The 15339-nt window shown below is 40.0% G+C and overlaps 1 protein-coding gene across 9 annotated transcripts in view; it reads left to right on the top strand.

Annotated features, from left to right (window-relative positions):
• Positions 1-15339, top strand: part of PTK2 (protein tyrosine kinase 2) — a 305627-nt gene that overhangs the window by 189610 nt on the left and 100678 nt on the right. For all 9 annotated transcript variants that reach the window (XM_058178297.1, XM_058178298.1, XM_058178296.1 and 6 more), the window contains 5 exons: positions 437-514; positions 1633-1740; positions 4163-4280; positions 7244-7274; positions 9862-9914. In XM_058178297.1, the coding sequence (XP_058034280.1) occupies positions 437-514; positions 1633-1740; positions 4163-4280; positions 7244-7274; positions 9862-9914 (388 nt within the window). The remainder of the gene's footprint in view (positions 1-436; positions 515-1632; positions 1741-4162; positions 4281-7243; positions 7275-9861; positions 9915-15339) is intronic.

Here is a 15339-nt window from a genome sequence, read left to right on the forward strand (position 1 = left end):
GCTTTAAAGGTGGTAACCAGCACCTTGAAGTGCACCCTTAAGACCACAGGCAGCCAGCTCCCAATGTTGGGAGTTATAGCTCAGGAATATTTATTTTATTTCAATTATTTATATTGCTGCCCATCTTACAATAGTGGATCTAGATCGGTTACAAGATTAAAATACAAACCACAACATATAACCCATTTTGCCCAAGGTTGAAGCAAGAATCCTAGTTCATCATCATCAGAGCTTCTGGCCCAAATGTATGGGAAATCAGGTCGTCACTCTCTTGTGAAAGGCTAACATAAGTGTACTCTATTAAGGTTTATCCAGTGTTTGAAATGTAATTTATTAGTCTAGTATCAATTTGTTTCATTGAATGATAATAAAGATCTTTATTCAGACTTTTTCTTTCCAAATGTTCACTGCTTCTTTCCCATATTAACCATAAAAGTCCAGCTGGATTATTTCAGTGGAATTGGCCATCGGTCCAGAAGAAGGAATCAGCTACCTTACAGACAAAGGCTCCAATGTAAGTCCTACCATGGGATATGATGACTTCGTATCTAAGCAGACTTTCATATTTGCCATTATTTGTGTGGGAACCGGTCCAGTGTTTTTAAGGAAGTTTTTTTTTATCAGGATACAAAGAACCTGTGAATAAAACACATGGACCTAAGTACAGAAAAAAAGCAGTACTGTAGTTGATACTGTTTTTTCCTCTTCTTCAATTCATGAGTGTTACTCATTCAGTATGGCTGTTAGATTTACTTCTAATTTACTGTCACTTGTTTTACGGTTAATGCATTTCTGCACTCTCAGTATATTCTTTTTCATCTTGTTTGAGAGGTTGGATTTTTATTTTAGGGCTTGGTAACATGTTATTTAGATTAACTGTGATGGCTCAGCAGTTAAAGACTCTGAGCTAATCAACTGGAAAGCGGATAGCCTGGGTTTGAGACCTGAGCTCTGAGCAACAGGGTGAGCTCCCATTACTTGCCCCAGCTCCAGCTCACTTAGCAGCTTGAAAGCATAAAAATGCAATTAGATAAATAGGTACCATGCAACTCGAAGCATGAAAATGCAAGTAGGTAAATGGGTACCACATAGCTCAAAGCATGAAAATGCAAGTAGATAAATAGGTACCACTTCAGTGGGAAGGTACAGCATTCTGTGTACCTTTGGCATATAATCATGCTTGTTGCATAACCATGAAAATGTCTTCAGACAATGCTGGCTCCCTCATCCAAGAAACAGAGATGAGCACCGCCCCTTAGTGTTGGACACGACTGGACAGGGGAAGCCTTGACCTTTATCATTAAGGTACTTTATGTATTGGAAGCTGATCAAATCTCCAAAATGCATTATTTGTATTCCCGGGTAGGTTTACAGTTAGTTTTCATGTGATCTTGGCTGATATTACTATTACTAAACAGCAGTCTGACCAGGCAAAGTATTGCCAACTATTAATTGTTTCTTTTGCCCCTTCAGTAGTATGTAAGATGGACATAGATAGGGCATGAATAACATTGGGAGGTAGTAAAGTACTGGAATGCCCAGAAAAATAGAATTTATTTGCGCATCCTGTGTTTTGTATCGGATAGCATTTGCATCTATTCCTCCTTATAGTTTCCTTCTATTTTTCTCTAGCCTACCCATTTGGCAGATTTCCATCAAGTACAGACCATTCAGTATTCAACTAATGAAGACAAGGACAGAAAAGGAATGCTACAGATGAAAATTGCTGGAGCACCAGAGGTAAGTCGGTTGATGTTTCTTCCAGGCGGGCAGGAAGAGCAAACTAATTCCTTCTGCATGTTTTATGAATAAAGGTAGGTGCAGCTGTTCCCATTTCATATTATACAAGCATGGGATATAAATAAGTTAACTTCTTGCATAAGAGAATAATCTCAGAGACTTCTTTATCCAGAGACAAAAATGTTTCTGGTCTTTCATTATGAAAGATGCTATAGAGTAATTTCCTGATAAGGTTTTACATTGGAGAATAGGATGAAGAGCTGTAGAAGTTACCACATTCCTGTCAGGATTAACGGATTATATATCTCCACTGACCATTGGTGTTATTATTTTTACAATCGTTCCTGATGACGTATGGAATTTAAAACAGTACTACTTGTCAGTACATTATTTTTCACAGACACTGCTTGGAAGTGTGTGGTTAACTAAGACCAATTTGGTAACTATAATGAAAACGTCTATGGAGATTCTCAGTCATCCGCGTCCCATGATTGTCCCAAAGGTGTTTTTTTTAAGAGGCAACTGGACTTTTTTGTGACTTTCTGGTTTTTCTTTGAAGACATTTCTCATCCAAGAAGCTTCTTCAGCTTGACTGGGTGGTGGGGAAATGGAAGGGTTTATACTTCTTGGAGACAACTGGTCATTTGCATTTTTTTAGAGCAGGGGTGTCAAACTCAAAGCCCTTGGGACAAATCCGGCCCGTGGGGTGCTTAAATGTGGCCTGTGGGGCCGGCCTGGAAATAGCAAATGACCGGCACTCGTTTTTGGCCAGCAGGGTGCTGCAGGAGGCATCTGTCTCACCCTCTCCCCTCTCCCTGGCCCATGGAAGAGAAGTACAATGCTGATCCAGCCCTCGAAAAAACCCAATTTTGACACCTCTGGTTTAGAGAGTTGTTAAAGCCACTTGGAGGTTTATCTGTGCCCTCAGGGTCACCTGAGTGGTGCATATGGGTGTGGAGCCTTCTTGGAACTGTTGAAAGGATTGTGTTGTAAACTGGAGATAGATGATGCCGTATCCCTTCCCCCTCTGTTAGGAGAGGACTGTTCAATTTGGACCTAGATGCTTCTCTTTCAAAGCAGAGGTCCTCTCTGTCCAAAACGTGGAATTTGCTGTCTTCGAAAGAGTGGCCTGTGACTTTTAAATGCAGATCGACTGCTGAATCTAGTCCTGATGGGCTTGTTCTCTTACGTTGTGCCATGCATTTGTGAAGCAGTCTAATGAAAACAGTGGAATTTGGCATGTAATTTGCCTAATGTAGCTTTATGCCTGATATAATCATTAAGTGAATAAAAATGGCAGGGAAAAGGTAGAAAAGAATGATATTTGAGAACTAGGCTGTGATATTGTTTAAACCATGGGTCTCCAACCTTGGCAACTTTAAGCCTGGCGGACTTCAACTCCCAGAATTACCCAGCCAGCTTTGCTGGCTGGGGAAATCTGGGAGTTGAAGTCCGCCAGGCTTAAAGTTGCCAAGGTTGGAGACCCATGGTTTAAAACATGGATGTGCAGTATATTTCTGATTTGGAGGATTTTGCTTCTTTTGTGAACTACACAGCATTTATGGAACAATCTGGGAAAAGCTATCCTTCATTTAAGGCTGCCATCTCCTTAGTTGCTGCCATAAGATGATGATGATGATGATTATCTCTTTTATTCATTAAACATGAAACTCAGTCAACTGATCATTTAAAAACGTGTCACAAATACCATTGACTGGTGCTAAGGGTTGATACGGGTTGCTGCCAGCATCCTAGGTATCAACCAAGTATCTTCTTAAAATATATGATGTTCCGAGTAGCACAGTTTTTTTTTGCAGTTCCACTGGTGTTATTGCAGGAAGCTACAATTTTTTGATGTGAGCCGCCCTCCCGAGCTCTGTTTTCACTGGCAGAGAGTTGCAGGAAGCCCGTGGCAGCTGAAAACGGAGTTCGGGAGCCCATTTTTGCTGGCAGAAGCACCACAGGCCAGTCCTTTGCTGTTTCCAGGGTGACCCTTTGGGCCGAATCTGGCCTCTGGGCCTTGAGTTTGAGACCCCCGGTGTAGAGTCTATGGATGCATCCGCGCATAGAAGCCCTTTCTTCTCGTATACCTGGAACTGTTCTTCTGTTCCCTGAACAAAATTATTATGCTTCTGTTAGAATTGGCACCAATCTCGATGGCCACACTTTTCACACACTTTACGTGCTCTTTGGGAGTTCCTTCAGATGGAGGATTTTAAGGCCTAAGAACTGGCTATTTTTTCCCCAGCCATCCAAGTCCTTTTTTCCCCTTTACTGCTTCTCGTTTGCATGCTCTTCTCTGATGTAATAGTTCAGCAGCTGTGCTAAATGTTTGTGTCTGCAATAAGGCCTCTTTGTTCAGCCTGCTATTTTTTTCCTCTCTGTCTCTCTCTGTCTCTCTCTCTCTCTCTCTCTCTTCTAGCCTCTGACAGTGACGGCACCATCCTTAACCATTGCAGAGAACATGGCTGACTTGATAGATGGTTATTGCCGACTGGTTACGGGGGCAACACAGTCTTTTATCATTCGGCCCCAGAAAGGTAAGAGGAAACGTTTTTTTGTTAAGTGTTTTTATCGTGGTCCTTTGCTGGGATGTCCTGTAATTAGTTGCAGCTTCTGTGCACATATAACTGATCAGACATATAAGTAGATGAAAGCCAGAAGGATTCTGGTACTGTGTTTACAGATTTTCAAATGTTATTAAAATATATATATAGTACAGCTTGCTTCCTCGGATGCATAACATAAGCTTATGGGTTTTTTAAAAAAATAAAATTTGATAAGACTGAAAAAGTGTGACCAGAGTCCTGAATGTTGACTAACATAGCTCTTACAATATAACTAAATAAAAATACATACAATTTCCACAAAAGACTATATAAAGTAACTAAAACAGCTATTCTAGTAGTTACTGTAATACCGTAATTCTGTAAATGTAAAACTCTTACTTATGGGTCATTCACTTATTGAATAACAATTGGTGCGCTCAATTCTCTCTTTTTTTTCTGCCTATAATACAACTTGCCCATCTCTGTTTAGTTCATAGTTTTGTATAGATATCTAATTCCTTAGGAAATTCTCCTCTTGACACTCACATTAACTGCTCAGATATAATTTTGTTTATGTTTATATTTTAATCTCCTCCTCCAAAGGGTTAGGGAAGCATACCTGATTCTTCTGTCCCTCATCCCTTCACAGAAACAACGGGGAAGAAATTCGGCTGAGTGTTCCAAATTGCCCAGTAATTAAAGAAGGATTCTAATTTTAGTCCTGTCATTAGAAATCCAGTCTTAAAAATGATGGTTGGAAAAAATAAAAACTAATACAAACCAATACAATAAAGATATAAATAAAAAGGAAAAAAATAAATAAAAATGCAGAAAAAATAGGAAAGGAAAAGAATAAAGAATAAAGATATAAAGAATGACTCTTATCACAATAACTAAACAATTTAAAATATAAGAAATGATCTCTTTTTCCCATATCCCATCTCTTATCTATAAAGAAATCCTTAATCCTTGAACTTAGTCCTGATCAGCACAAGTCCATTAAAGGTAACCAGAAATAACAACAAATCTATTTTAACCTTGTTCAAACAAACTAGGTTTATGTTCCTTTGACTTTTATCAATCTTCATTTTTAGTCCCTTCAAATAATGTGCTAGTGATGGCTAACCTTTTTGCTGTCGTGTGCGAAAAGCGGGGGGAGCGCTGGGGGGTCATGTGCGCACGTGCCCACACCCATAATTCAATGTGCCCCACCCCCCTGCACATGCGTGCACGACCCCCCCCATGCTTCCTACGTTTTTGGCACGTGATGGCACAGTGGGCTTGGTAGACCCGTTTTTCGCCCTTTCCTAGAAACCCTCTGGAGCCTGGGGAAAGCAAAAAAAACAACAACGGGTCTTCTGGGCCCACCGGAAGTTGGGAAATGGGCTGTTTTCGGCCTCCGGAGGGCCTCTTGGGGGGTGGGGAAGGCTTTTTTTTTTTACCCTCCCCAGGTTCATAGAAAGGAAGGCCTAAAAATCAGCTGGCTGGCACGCGCATGCACGCTGGAGCTGAGCTAGGGCAATGCTCGCGTGCCCACAGATATGGCTCTGGGTGCCGTCTGTGGCACGCGTGCCATAGGTTCGCCATCCCGGTGCTAAAACTTGATTTCTTGTCATTTTTTTTCTCTGTGCCTTCCACAACATTCTCCAATGCTTTTAACAAATATCTTTTGTAAATCTAATATAAGAAGAAGCAAAAAGATGACTATTCCCTTATCTCCCAAACTGCTACCTTGTCGTCTTCTTGTGAGGAGTAGTTGGCTAGAGCACTTGTGGGTGATCTCAGGTCTTCTTCTTATTCAGGGAGAAGAATTATGAAGAGCTGGTCTACTGACGGCTCTTCATTCTACCACTGTCATTGGCCCCGTTTTTACTGGAGCCATCTTTAGTTAACATAACATAACATCAGAGTTGGAAGGGACCTTGGAGGCCTTCTAGTCCAACCCCCTGCCCAGGCAGGAAACCCTACACCATCTCAGTCAGATGGTTATCCAACATTTTCTTAAAAATTTCCAGTGTTGGAGCATTCACAACTTCTGAAGGCAAGTCGTTCCACTTATTAATTGTTCTAACTGTCAGGAAATTTCTCCTTAGTTCTAAGTTGCTTCTTTCTTTGATCAGTTTCCACCCATTGCTTCTTGTTCTACCCTCAGGTGCTTTGGAGAACAGCCCGACTCCCTCTTCTTCCCCATTTCCCCCAGTTCCCCATTTCTTCCCCAAAAGTGAGAAATCCAGCACTCTTTACTAACTATTATACCAGAGTGGATAGTGACTTCCATCAGTATATCATTTACCTCATATAAAACATACTTTGGCTAATAACTTTGATTTTATTTTAAATTTGACAAGGGAATGTTAGATTGCTTGTTGACAATTTTACATTGGAATATTTTTTTTTAAAAAAGTATGCAGTAGAATAATAATCTCCCAAATATGCTTATTTGGATTGGGGGGTGGGATTAGTGCCATTTTACATGTTTTGTCATTTCTGAAAATTTATTTTGGCTGACCAAAGAGGTGGCTGTAACTAAAGGAGGCACAATTTGCACTGAATGCTTGTTACTAGCTGTTTTTCAATATTTTACTTGAACTTCCCTTTCTTCCGATGTATTGGTTCTACATGTTTTTTGAGAAATAGCATGGCAACGTGAAAAAGAAATGGTTTGTTTCTACAGAACATAAATTTAGGTTCTTTAGAAAGCCCAATACTTCCTCTGTAGTTTTAATTTTCTGAAAATATAACACATTTTTTGCTCGTTTTCAGTTTTAAACCGTAGTGGTACTTAATATATCATTCTTCATAAGAGGTTTCGTGTAAATGATCACAAAACCATAATATTGAAAGGAGGTATCAAATTCAATTACCTTAAGTTAGTGTGTTCTATTCTTAAGCACAATACTTGTGTATGTATTTATTGATATATCGCAATAAACTTGTTTTTCCTCTTCATTTAGAAGGTGAAAGAGCTTTACCATCCATACCAAAGTAAGTTTGAATGTTTTAGATGCAAATTTAAAACATTAAACTGACTACATTATTATTTTGATTTATACTCTGAAATCTCCAAATGTAACCAATTGCAAATGTTGACCATAAGACCCATGCATAGTTCAGTGTGGGAATGAAGACTTTGTACCCACAGAGAACTCTGCATACAGACCTCAGTCTCTATTGCTAAAAGGATTTTTGCTAGGATGACTTGATAAATGCCTTTTGCTTCAGAATCCAAGAGAACCAATTCTATAGAGGAGGTAATACTAAAAAAAGTAAAAAAAAATGAAATATAAGAATGGTATGCAGTATTATTCCAAATCGATATGGTATAATTTTTATATTCTCCATTGTTTTAGGTAACTATATGTGCATATAAGTAGTCCTGGACATAGGACCACAATTGAGCTCAAAATTTATGTTGCTAAGTGAAACATTTCTTAAGTGAGTTTTGCCCAATTTTTCGATTTTTCTTGCCACCGTTGTTAAGTGAATCACTGCAGTTGTTAAGTTAGTAATGTTGTTAAGTGAATCTGGCTTCCCCATTGACTTTCCTTGTCAGAAGGTTTCAAAAAGGGGGATCACATGACCCCTGGACACTGCATCTGAAATTTTAATCATGTGACCAAGAGGATGCTGCAATGGCCATAAATGTGAAAAACAGTCATAAGTCACTTTTTTCAGGGACATTGTAACTTTGGACGGTCATTAAATGAACTGTTGCAAGTCATGTGCCTGTATGTGTTTATTGCCTACTCATTATATCTTCATTTTGCTTGGGAAATTAGATCTAATTCAATCATCTAAGGAGCCACCTCACTCCAATGGGATTGGCCCAACCCACTCACTCCAGCGGAAGAGGTCTACTCTGGATCCCATCTGCCAAAGAATTTTGGCTACTGGAATCCAGGTGAAGACCCTTTTCTGCTGTGGCCCCTGCTCTTTGCAATATTCTCCCTCAAGAGGTGAGGTCGGCTCCTATACTCCTGGCTTTCAGGAAGAGCCTTAAAACCTAACTCTGTTGGCTGGCATAAGGCTAGAATATTGCTTTATGCTTTATCCTGGGGGTGGCTGATGGGTAGGGAGAAGATCTCCACCCCTATGTGGCTTGTCTTCTTGGTTTTTAGTCTTTTATTTAATTTTTCTTAATTGTAATTCCTTTTTATCTTTTTATCATTTTGTAAGCCACCCAGAGTTGCTGCAGCAGCGAGATGGCTAGCCTATAAATTTAATAAATACATACATTATATACCGAATTAAATGTCCAGGGTTATTACATTGTCTGTTGCCAACATCAGCATCTGATACCTGTTGGGCAGCTGGCAGGACTCAGTGCCTATTGCTGAGGCATACTCTGGACAACCCTTCAAAGAAATGTACCCTTGTACTTCCACACGTTCGTTTTCACTGTATCAACTCAAGAAATCAAAATAAGAGGGATGGAAAATTCAGTTAGATTGCTCAGAGATGATAATGATGGCCATCCACAAATATCACTGAATATTCCAATCTCTTCTTCGCTCATAGTTTCAGTCTATATTTATTTTTTTAATCCAAATGGCTCTGTGCAGTGTATATGAGAAGTCCGTACAATGAATACATTTAAATACGTCCAATGCTCATAGAGTTATACCTGTGATCTGTCTTATAGATGTACATCCATCCGTAGTCATTTCAGCTAAATGTAGTGCTTTTCTGAAGACTGATTACAAATTTATAGTGTGATTTTTGTATATTACATTTTTGTCAAATTAATTGTGGTATACTTACAACACATATATTATATATATATTACCAATACATATATTATAATATAATAGCCATAATCTATTAAAATACTTACAACACATATATTACATATATATTACCAATACAGATATTATAATATAATAGCCATAATCTATTAAAATATGAATATTTTTGCTTGTAACACCCTATGTCTACAAGCAAGAATGAACAATGAATTTAAAGAATGAAATTACATTAAAGTTTGCTAAATTGTTCTTTCCAGGAGTAAAACCACCTTTAAAATGGATAACTTCTCTACATCTAGCTCAGAATATAAAACTTCTAGATAACAGGTTTAAATTAAAGACAGTGTTTTTTTCCTTCTTTATATAAGTGATGGATGCAATTCAAATTGTTGTTGCTAGATAGTAGATAATTAGAAGACATTGAAAACTACAAAGTTGCTTGTTCATTCAGCTTTTAACATTGTCATTTTGAACATCTGGTGAAGTTTTAAAATGGGATTTTCAGATGAATTCTTATACTTTTGGTTCCGAGCTGAATCTAAGGTAGTAGAATCATTTCCTTCACTGCAGAATTTAGTTCTGTAGAAGACACAGTGAATCTGGTGACTGAATAGATATCCTCCTGCAAGCTTTTGAACTGTACAGAACAGTTTTTCTCAGCCTTGGCAACCTGAAGATATGAGGACTCCAACTCCCAGATTTCCCCAATCAGCCACGCTGGGTGGGGAATTCTAGGAGGTGCAGTCCTCATGTCTTCAAGTTATCAAAGTCGAGAAACGCTGGTCTAGAACGTAGAGCATTCACAGATTTGAACTATTGTGTTACAGGCTGGCCAACAACGAGAAGCAAGGAATACGATCACATACCGTCTCTGTATCAGGTAGGATATCTGATGATGATGATTGTTATTATTATTAAAAAGGGTTTTACTCACTTCCTGCCAGCGAACTCTGAAAGAGAGAAAAAAGACTGTATGAGCTTTTGTGAGAAATGAATTGCAAGCAAATATTACTGAAAATCCTTTAACTGAATTTTGGTATTAAAAGCCAGTGCGGGTATTGCATGCCGATTGTTTTCATGTAGATGAATTTCACAGTCGAGGTCTTGGAGCTCAATATAGGAGAAATAGCTGTTAAAAAAAAATCCAGCTTTAATGTTGTTATGAAAAAAAACATTGTATATCTAGTTATGTAGGGTCTATTGATCGTTGACTGAAAACGACAGAGTGTGAAGTAAGAGTTTAATGCTTCATTTTCTGCTTGTCAATTCTCTTGTTGCTTTGAGTCACAGGATTTAGGATTGTTTCGAAATAAATAGTAAATGAGATCTTCATGAAGTGGGAAGCTGCCTAACATCGATAAATTAACGGCTCGGAAAGAAATTCATAGCTGTTGTTGCATAGTGCAGTTCTGCAGAGAGTGCGCGTCAGGTGTAGGAAGTCAGGAAACCGGATAGACTTACTGCAAGTTTACTTCATGCTACCTGTTCAGAAGAATCTGAACTGCAAATTGGTGCCAGATAAAACGAACTTCAAGGGCGGGTGGGGGGGGGGAGGCTGGACTTAGATCTCTTAAGGGGGTGTAGAGACTCCAGACTGATGATGCATTTGAACCCTCCCTCAGGCTCAGCCTGGTTGCCTCCTACATTACAAGATACTGGACCAGTGCTTAGAATCCTAAGTTAACCACTAACTAGTAATTACAGGTAGTCCTTGACTTATGACCAGAATGTCTGTTGCTCAGCAAGTTGTTAAGTGAGTCACAGCTGATTCTATGACTTTGCTTGCCACGGTTGTTAAGCAGACTACTACAATTAAGCAAATCCAGATTCCCCCATTAATGTAGCTTGTTGGAATCCATCTGGGAAAGTCATCTCTCTCTCCTCTCCTCTCCCCCCCTTCTCTCTCTCTCTCTCTCTCTCTCTCTCTCTCTCTCTCTCTCTCTCTCTCTCTCTCTCTCTCTCTCACACACACACACACACACACACACACACACACACACACACACACAGATGCTGCAACCATCATAAGTACAGGACGGTTGCCAAGCATCTGAATTTTGATCATGTGGGGATGCTGCAGTGGTTATAAGTGTGAGGACCGGTTTTAAGTCCTTTTCCCCCCCCCCAGTGTAGTTGTACCTTCAGACAGTCACTAAACGAATGGTTGTTAGTTGAGGGTTATCTGTACTTTGTTTGACATCCCCGTGAGTATGTGATAATGATCATAGAAGACTTAACTCTACAGAATCCTTCTGAAATTAGGGTTTCAGATGTTACACATGTCAGGATACTCTTTCCAGCACTGTAATTAAATTTTAGGCTGCTGATCACGACTGAGTCACTATTTAACTGAAGGTGTTATTATATAAAAGCAAAGCGAAAAAGGAGAAAGGAAGCGACCGTCTTCGGGTTCCGTCTGTGCAGTTAATTTTTCTTGTCTTTTCTTTTTTCTTTTTGCCCGTCTTCCTCTTTCGTTAGTTTCTCTGGCTTGATTCAGGAAAAAGAGAATAGAAGAATAGAATAGAGCTGGAAGGGACCTTGGAGGTCTTCTAGTCCAGCCCCCTGATCAAGCAGGAGAACTTATAGTATTTCACATAAGTGGCTGTCTAGTTTCTTCTTAAAAACCTCCAGTGATGGAGCTCCCACAACTTCTAAAGGCAAGTTGTTCCACTGATTAACTGTCCTCACTGTTAGGAAGTTTCTTCTTAATTCCAGATTGCTTCTCTTTGATTAATATCAAGCCATCATTTCTTGTCCTGCCTTTGGTGCTTTGGAGAATAATTTAACCCCCTCCTCTTTGTGGCAACCCCTCAAATACTAGAATAGTGCTATCATGTTGACCCTAATTCTTCTTTTCTTTAGACTAGCCAGACCCAAACCTGCAGCCATGCTTCATATGGTTTAGTTTCCAGCCTTTTGATCATCTTAGTTGCTCTTCTGTGAACATCCTTTTGGGTTGCAGTATTCCAGGTGTGGCCTTACTAAGGTTTTATAAAGCGGTACTAATTTTTTTTTTAAATTTATATTTATATCCCGCCCTTCTCCGAAGACTCAGGGCGGCTTACAGTGTATAAGGCAATAGTCTCATTCTATTTGTATATTTACAAAGTCAACTTATTGCCCCCCCAACAATCTGGGTCCTCATTTTACCTACCTTATAAAGGATGGAAGGCTGAGTCAACCTCAGGCTGGGCTTGAACCTGCAGTAATTGCAGGCTGCTGTGTTCTAATAACAGGCTTCTAACAGCCTGAGCTATTACGGCCCTATACTTCATGTGATCTTGATTCTGTGCCTCTGTTTACACAACTCAGGATTGTATTAGTTTAAACTGAGAACTGGGAATGTGAATAGCCAGTCTGGGAAATGAAGAGATCCTACTTCTCTTCACAGAGTTAAAAAAAAAAATACAGTTCAAAACCAAGAAGGGAGCATAATGGCTTAACACGGTGGTGGCTGACCTTTTTGCCATCGTGTGCCAAAAGCGGTTGTGTGTGTGTGTATGTGTGTGTGAGTGTGAGTGCGGGGAAGGTTGCGTGTGTGCACACACACATAATTCTATGCCCCTTGCACATGCGCGCACGACCCCCTCCCCCCGTTTTTGGCATGTGATGGCACGGTGGGCCCAGTAGGTCCGTTTTTTGCTCTCCCCAGATTCCAGAGCCTCTCTAGGAGCCTGGAGAGAGCAAAAATGGCCTTCCCCACCCACCCCCCAGAAGCCCTTCAGAGGCCGGAAGCAGCCTGTTTCCCTACTTCCAATGGGCCCAGAAGGCCCAAAAATCAGCTGGCCGGCATGCGCATGCGCGTTGGAGCTAAGCTTGCATGTCCACCGATATGGCGCCGTGTGCCACCTGTGGCACGCGTGCCATAGGTTCACCATCATGGTCTTAACATTTTGGGTTTTGTTTTGTTTTTTTGGATGTAGCAAACATTTATAGGTTTCCAAATGCTGCCCATTATTTACTGAACCACCCCAGTTTTCTCCCTTTCTACCCAATGTTCCTCCCCCCCCCCCCCGAAGGCCAGTGAAAGGGAAGGAAAAATTATTTCCCATCGTCTTATGAAAGTCTCATTTCAGTTATGAATAAAGCTGTAGCGCAAACAGCAGTTCATTCTCTGATGATTTTTGGGAGGCTGACATAAATGGAGATGTCCTGCTACATTCAGTGGTTCTCTATGAACAGGTAATGTTTGCAGCTGCTAAAAAAAAATTCTTGTTTAAGATAATCTCACTAAGTCTGAGTGATTTTAGCTGTGAGTTACAGTTGACAAGCAATATTCTGTTGTTTTCTTTCATAAATGGTTTACCTTTCCCTTATGGCTACCTGCCTATTGATCTGCCTATCTTTTTCCATAATTAGAATCAAAGCATTGGAAGTGAACTTGGAGATCATTAACCTCAATCCCATGCTAGTGCAGTGATCTTTTAAACCAGTGGTTCTCAACCTTTATAGTGCTGCGACCCCTTTAATACAATTCCCCACGATGTGGCGACCCCAACCGATCTCAGCGTGCCTCAGCAGCTGCAGAAGGGGGAAAAAAGCGGCAAACTGTTTTTTTGAATTTATCGCGCCTGAAGCTGTATTGGCTAGCGAGCTGAACTGCTTGCGATTGCCTTGAGGACGGAGGCATTAAAGCGGAGACTCCTCCCCTATTAAGTTTATTGCGCCTGAAGCCAGATCAGGCTAGCGATTGGGAGTGATTGCAACTGGCTTGAGAGGGAGACATCAGAGCAAAGATTTCTCTCTTTTTTAATTCATCGCGCCTGAAGCCGAATTCGGCTAGCAATTTGAAGAGCCTGCAGCTGGCTTGTGAAGTCAAACATTGGAGCGTGATTCTTCGACTCGCAAGTGTACTTCCCATAGTTCCGATGGTCTTAGGCGACCCCTGGCAAATCGTCATTCGACTCCCAACGGGGTCGTGACCCACAGGTTAAGAACCGCTGTTTTAAACCATCTGTGGTAGGTAGCCAGCAAAAAGCTTCTAGCCCTCAGATTCATTGGATGAATATTATAGACCAAGAAATGTCTGATTTCAGATATTTAATTGTGGACCTGTTAAATTTAAAACAAATAGAAGGGCTTGGTTGTAAACGAGAATTTCTCAGACTTTGGCAACTTTAAGATATATGGATTTCAGCTCCCAGAATCCCCCAGTTAGCATGCTATTGTAGAAAATAGGTTTTATGGTCCGCTCTAAGTGAAAGTTGAAAGCATATAAGTTTGGGCATCAGTGGATTTTTTTTTTGGCAGAACCTGATTGTAATATCATGGGACAATGTCCTAGTAGTTTTGCAAATTAATAAATTGAACCAGGCCCAAATGAAAGGTATTGATAAAACTTTATCATGATGTTATTTCGGTCGGTCCAGTTAATGAACATTTCATCAATCAGATGCAGAAAAGTTGAACTCTGATGCCATCCTGCCCCACATGAAGCGAGTTTAGTGTTTAGAATAGAATAGAATAGAATAGAATTTTTTATTGGCCAAGTGTGATTGGACACACAAGGAATTTGTGTCTTGGTGCATATGCTCTCAGTATACATAAAAGAAATAGAATAGAATAGAATAGAATAGAATAGAATAGAATAGAATAGAATAGAATTTTTTATTGGCCAAGTGCGATTGGACACACAAGGAATTTGTCTTGGCTCTCAGTGTACATAAAAGAAAAGATACGTTCATCAGGGTACAACATTTATATTTTTTAGGGACTCTTGTTCAATTGTTATTGGTCATGATTTAGTAGAATGGTTGGAATAGTTTCCCAGTGTACTTTCTGTATGTCTTTCTGTATAAATAGAAAATTCATCCTTCTTGCCTTATTTCTCTAGATCAAAATAATTTGTTCATTATCCTGTTGTGTTAGTACGATCTAGCATCAGTTTGGTCAAATTTGTGCAAGAGAAGGATGGGGGAATAATTTGGAAGCGAACGAACCAAGTAGTATCAGTTGTCCAGTCCTTGAATTGAGACAGCCTTACTATACTAAGGAGCTTTCTAAGACACTGTTTTCCCAAAATATTATTAAAGTAGTTTAGAGTGAACTTCCTTCCTTCCTTCCTTCCTTCCTTCCTTCCTTCCTTCCTTCCTTCCTTCCTTCCTTCCTTCCTTCCTTCCTTCCACCCTTCCTCCCTCCCTTGTAAACTAGAAAAAGGTGGGATAGATAGCATCACCACCAGATGGATTCGCAACTGGCTGACAAACCTTACTCAACGAATAGTCCTTAATGGGTCTAAGTCTACATGGAGACAAGTAAGCAGTGGTGCCACAAGGTTCCGACTTAGGCCCATTACTCTTCAATGT

Source organism: Ahaetulla prasina, chromosome 3 (genome assembly GCF_028640845.1).
Source record: "Ahaetulla prasina isolate Xishuangbanna chromosome 3, ASM2864084v1, whole genome shotgun sequence".
In the NCBI taxonomy this organism is placed as follows: domain Eukaryota; kingdom Metazoa; phylum Chordata; class Lepidosauria; order Squamata; family Colubridae; genus Ahaetulla; species Ahaetulla prasina.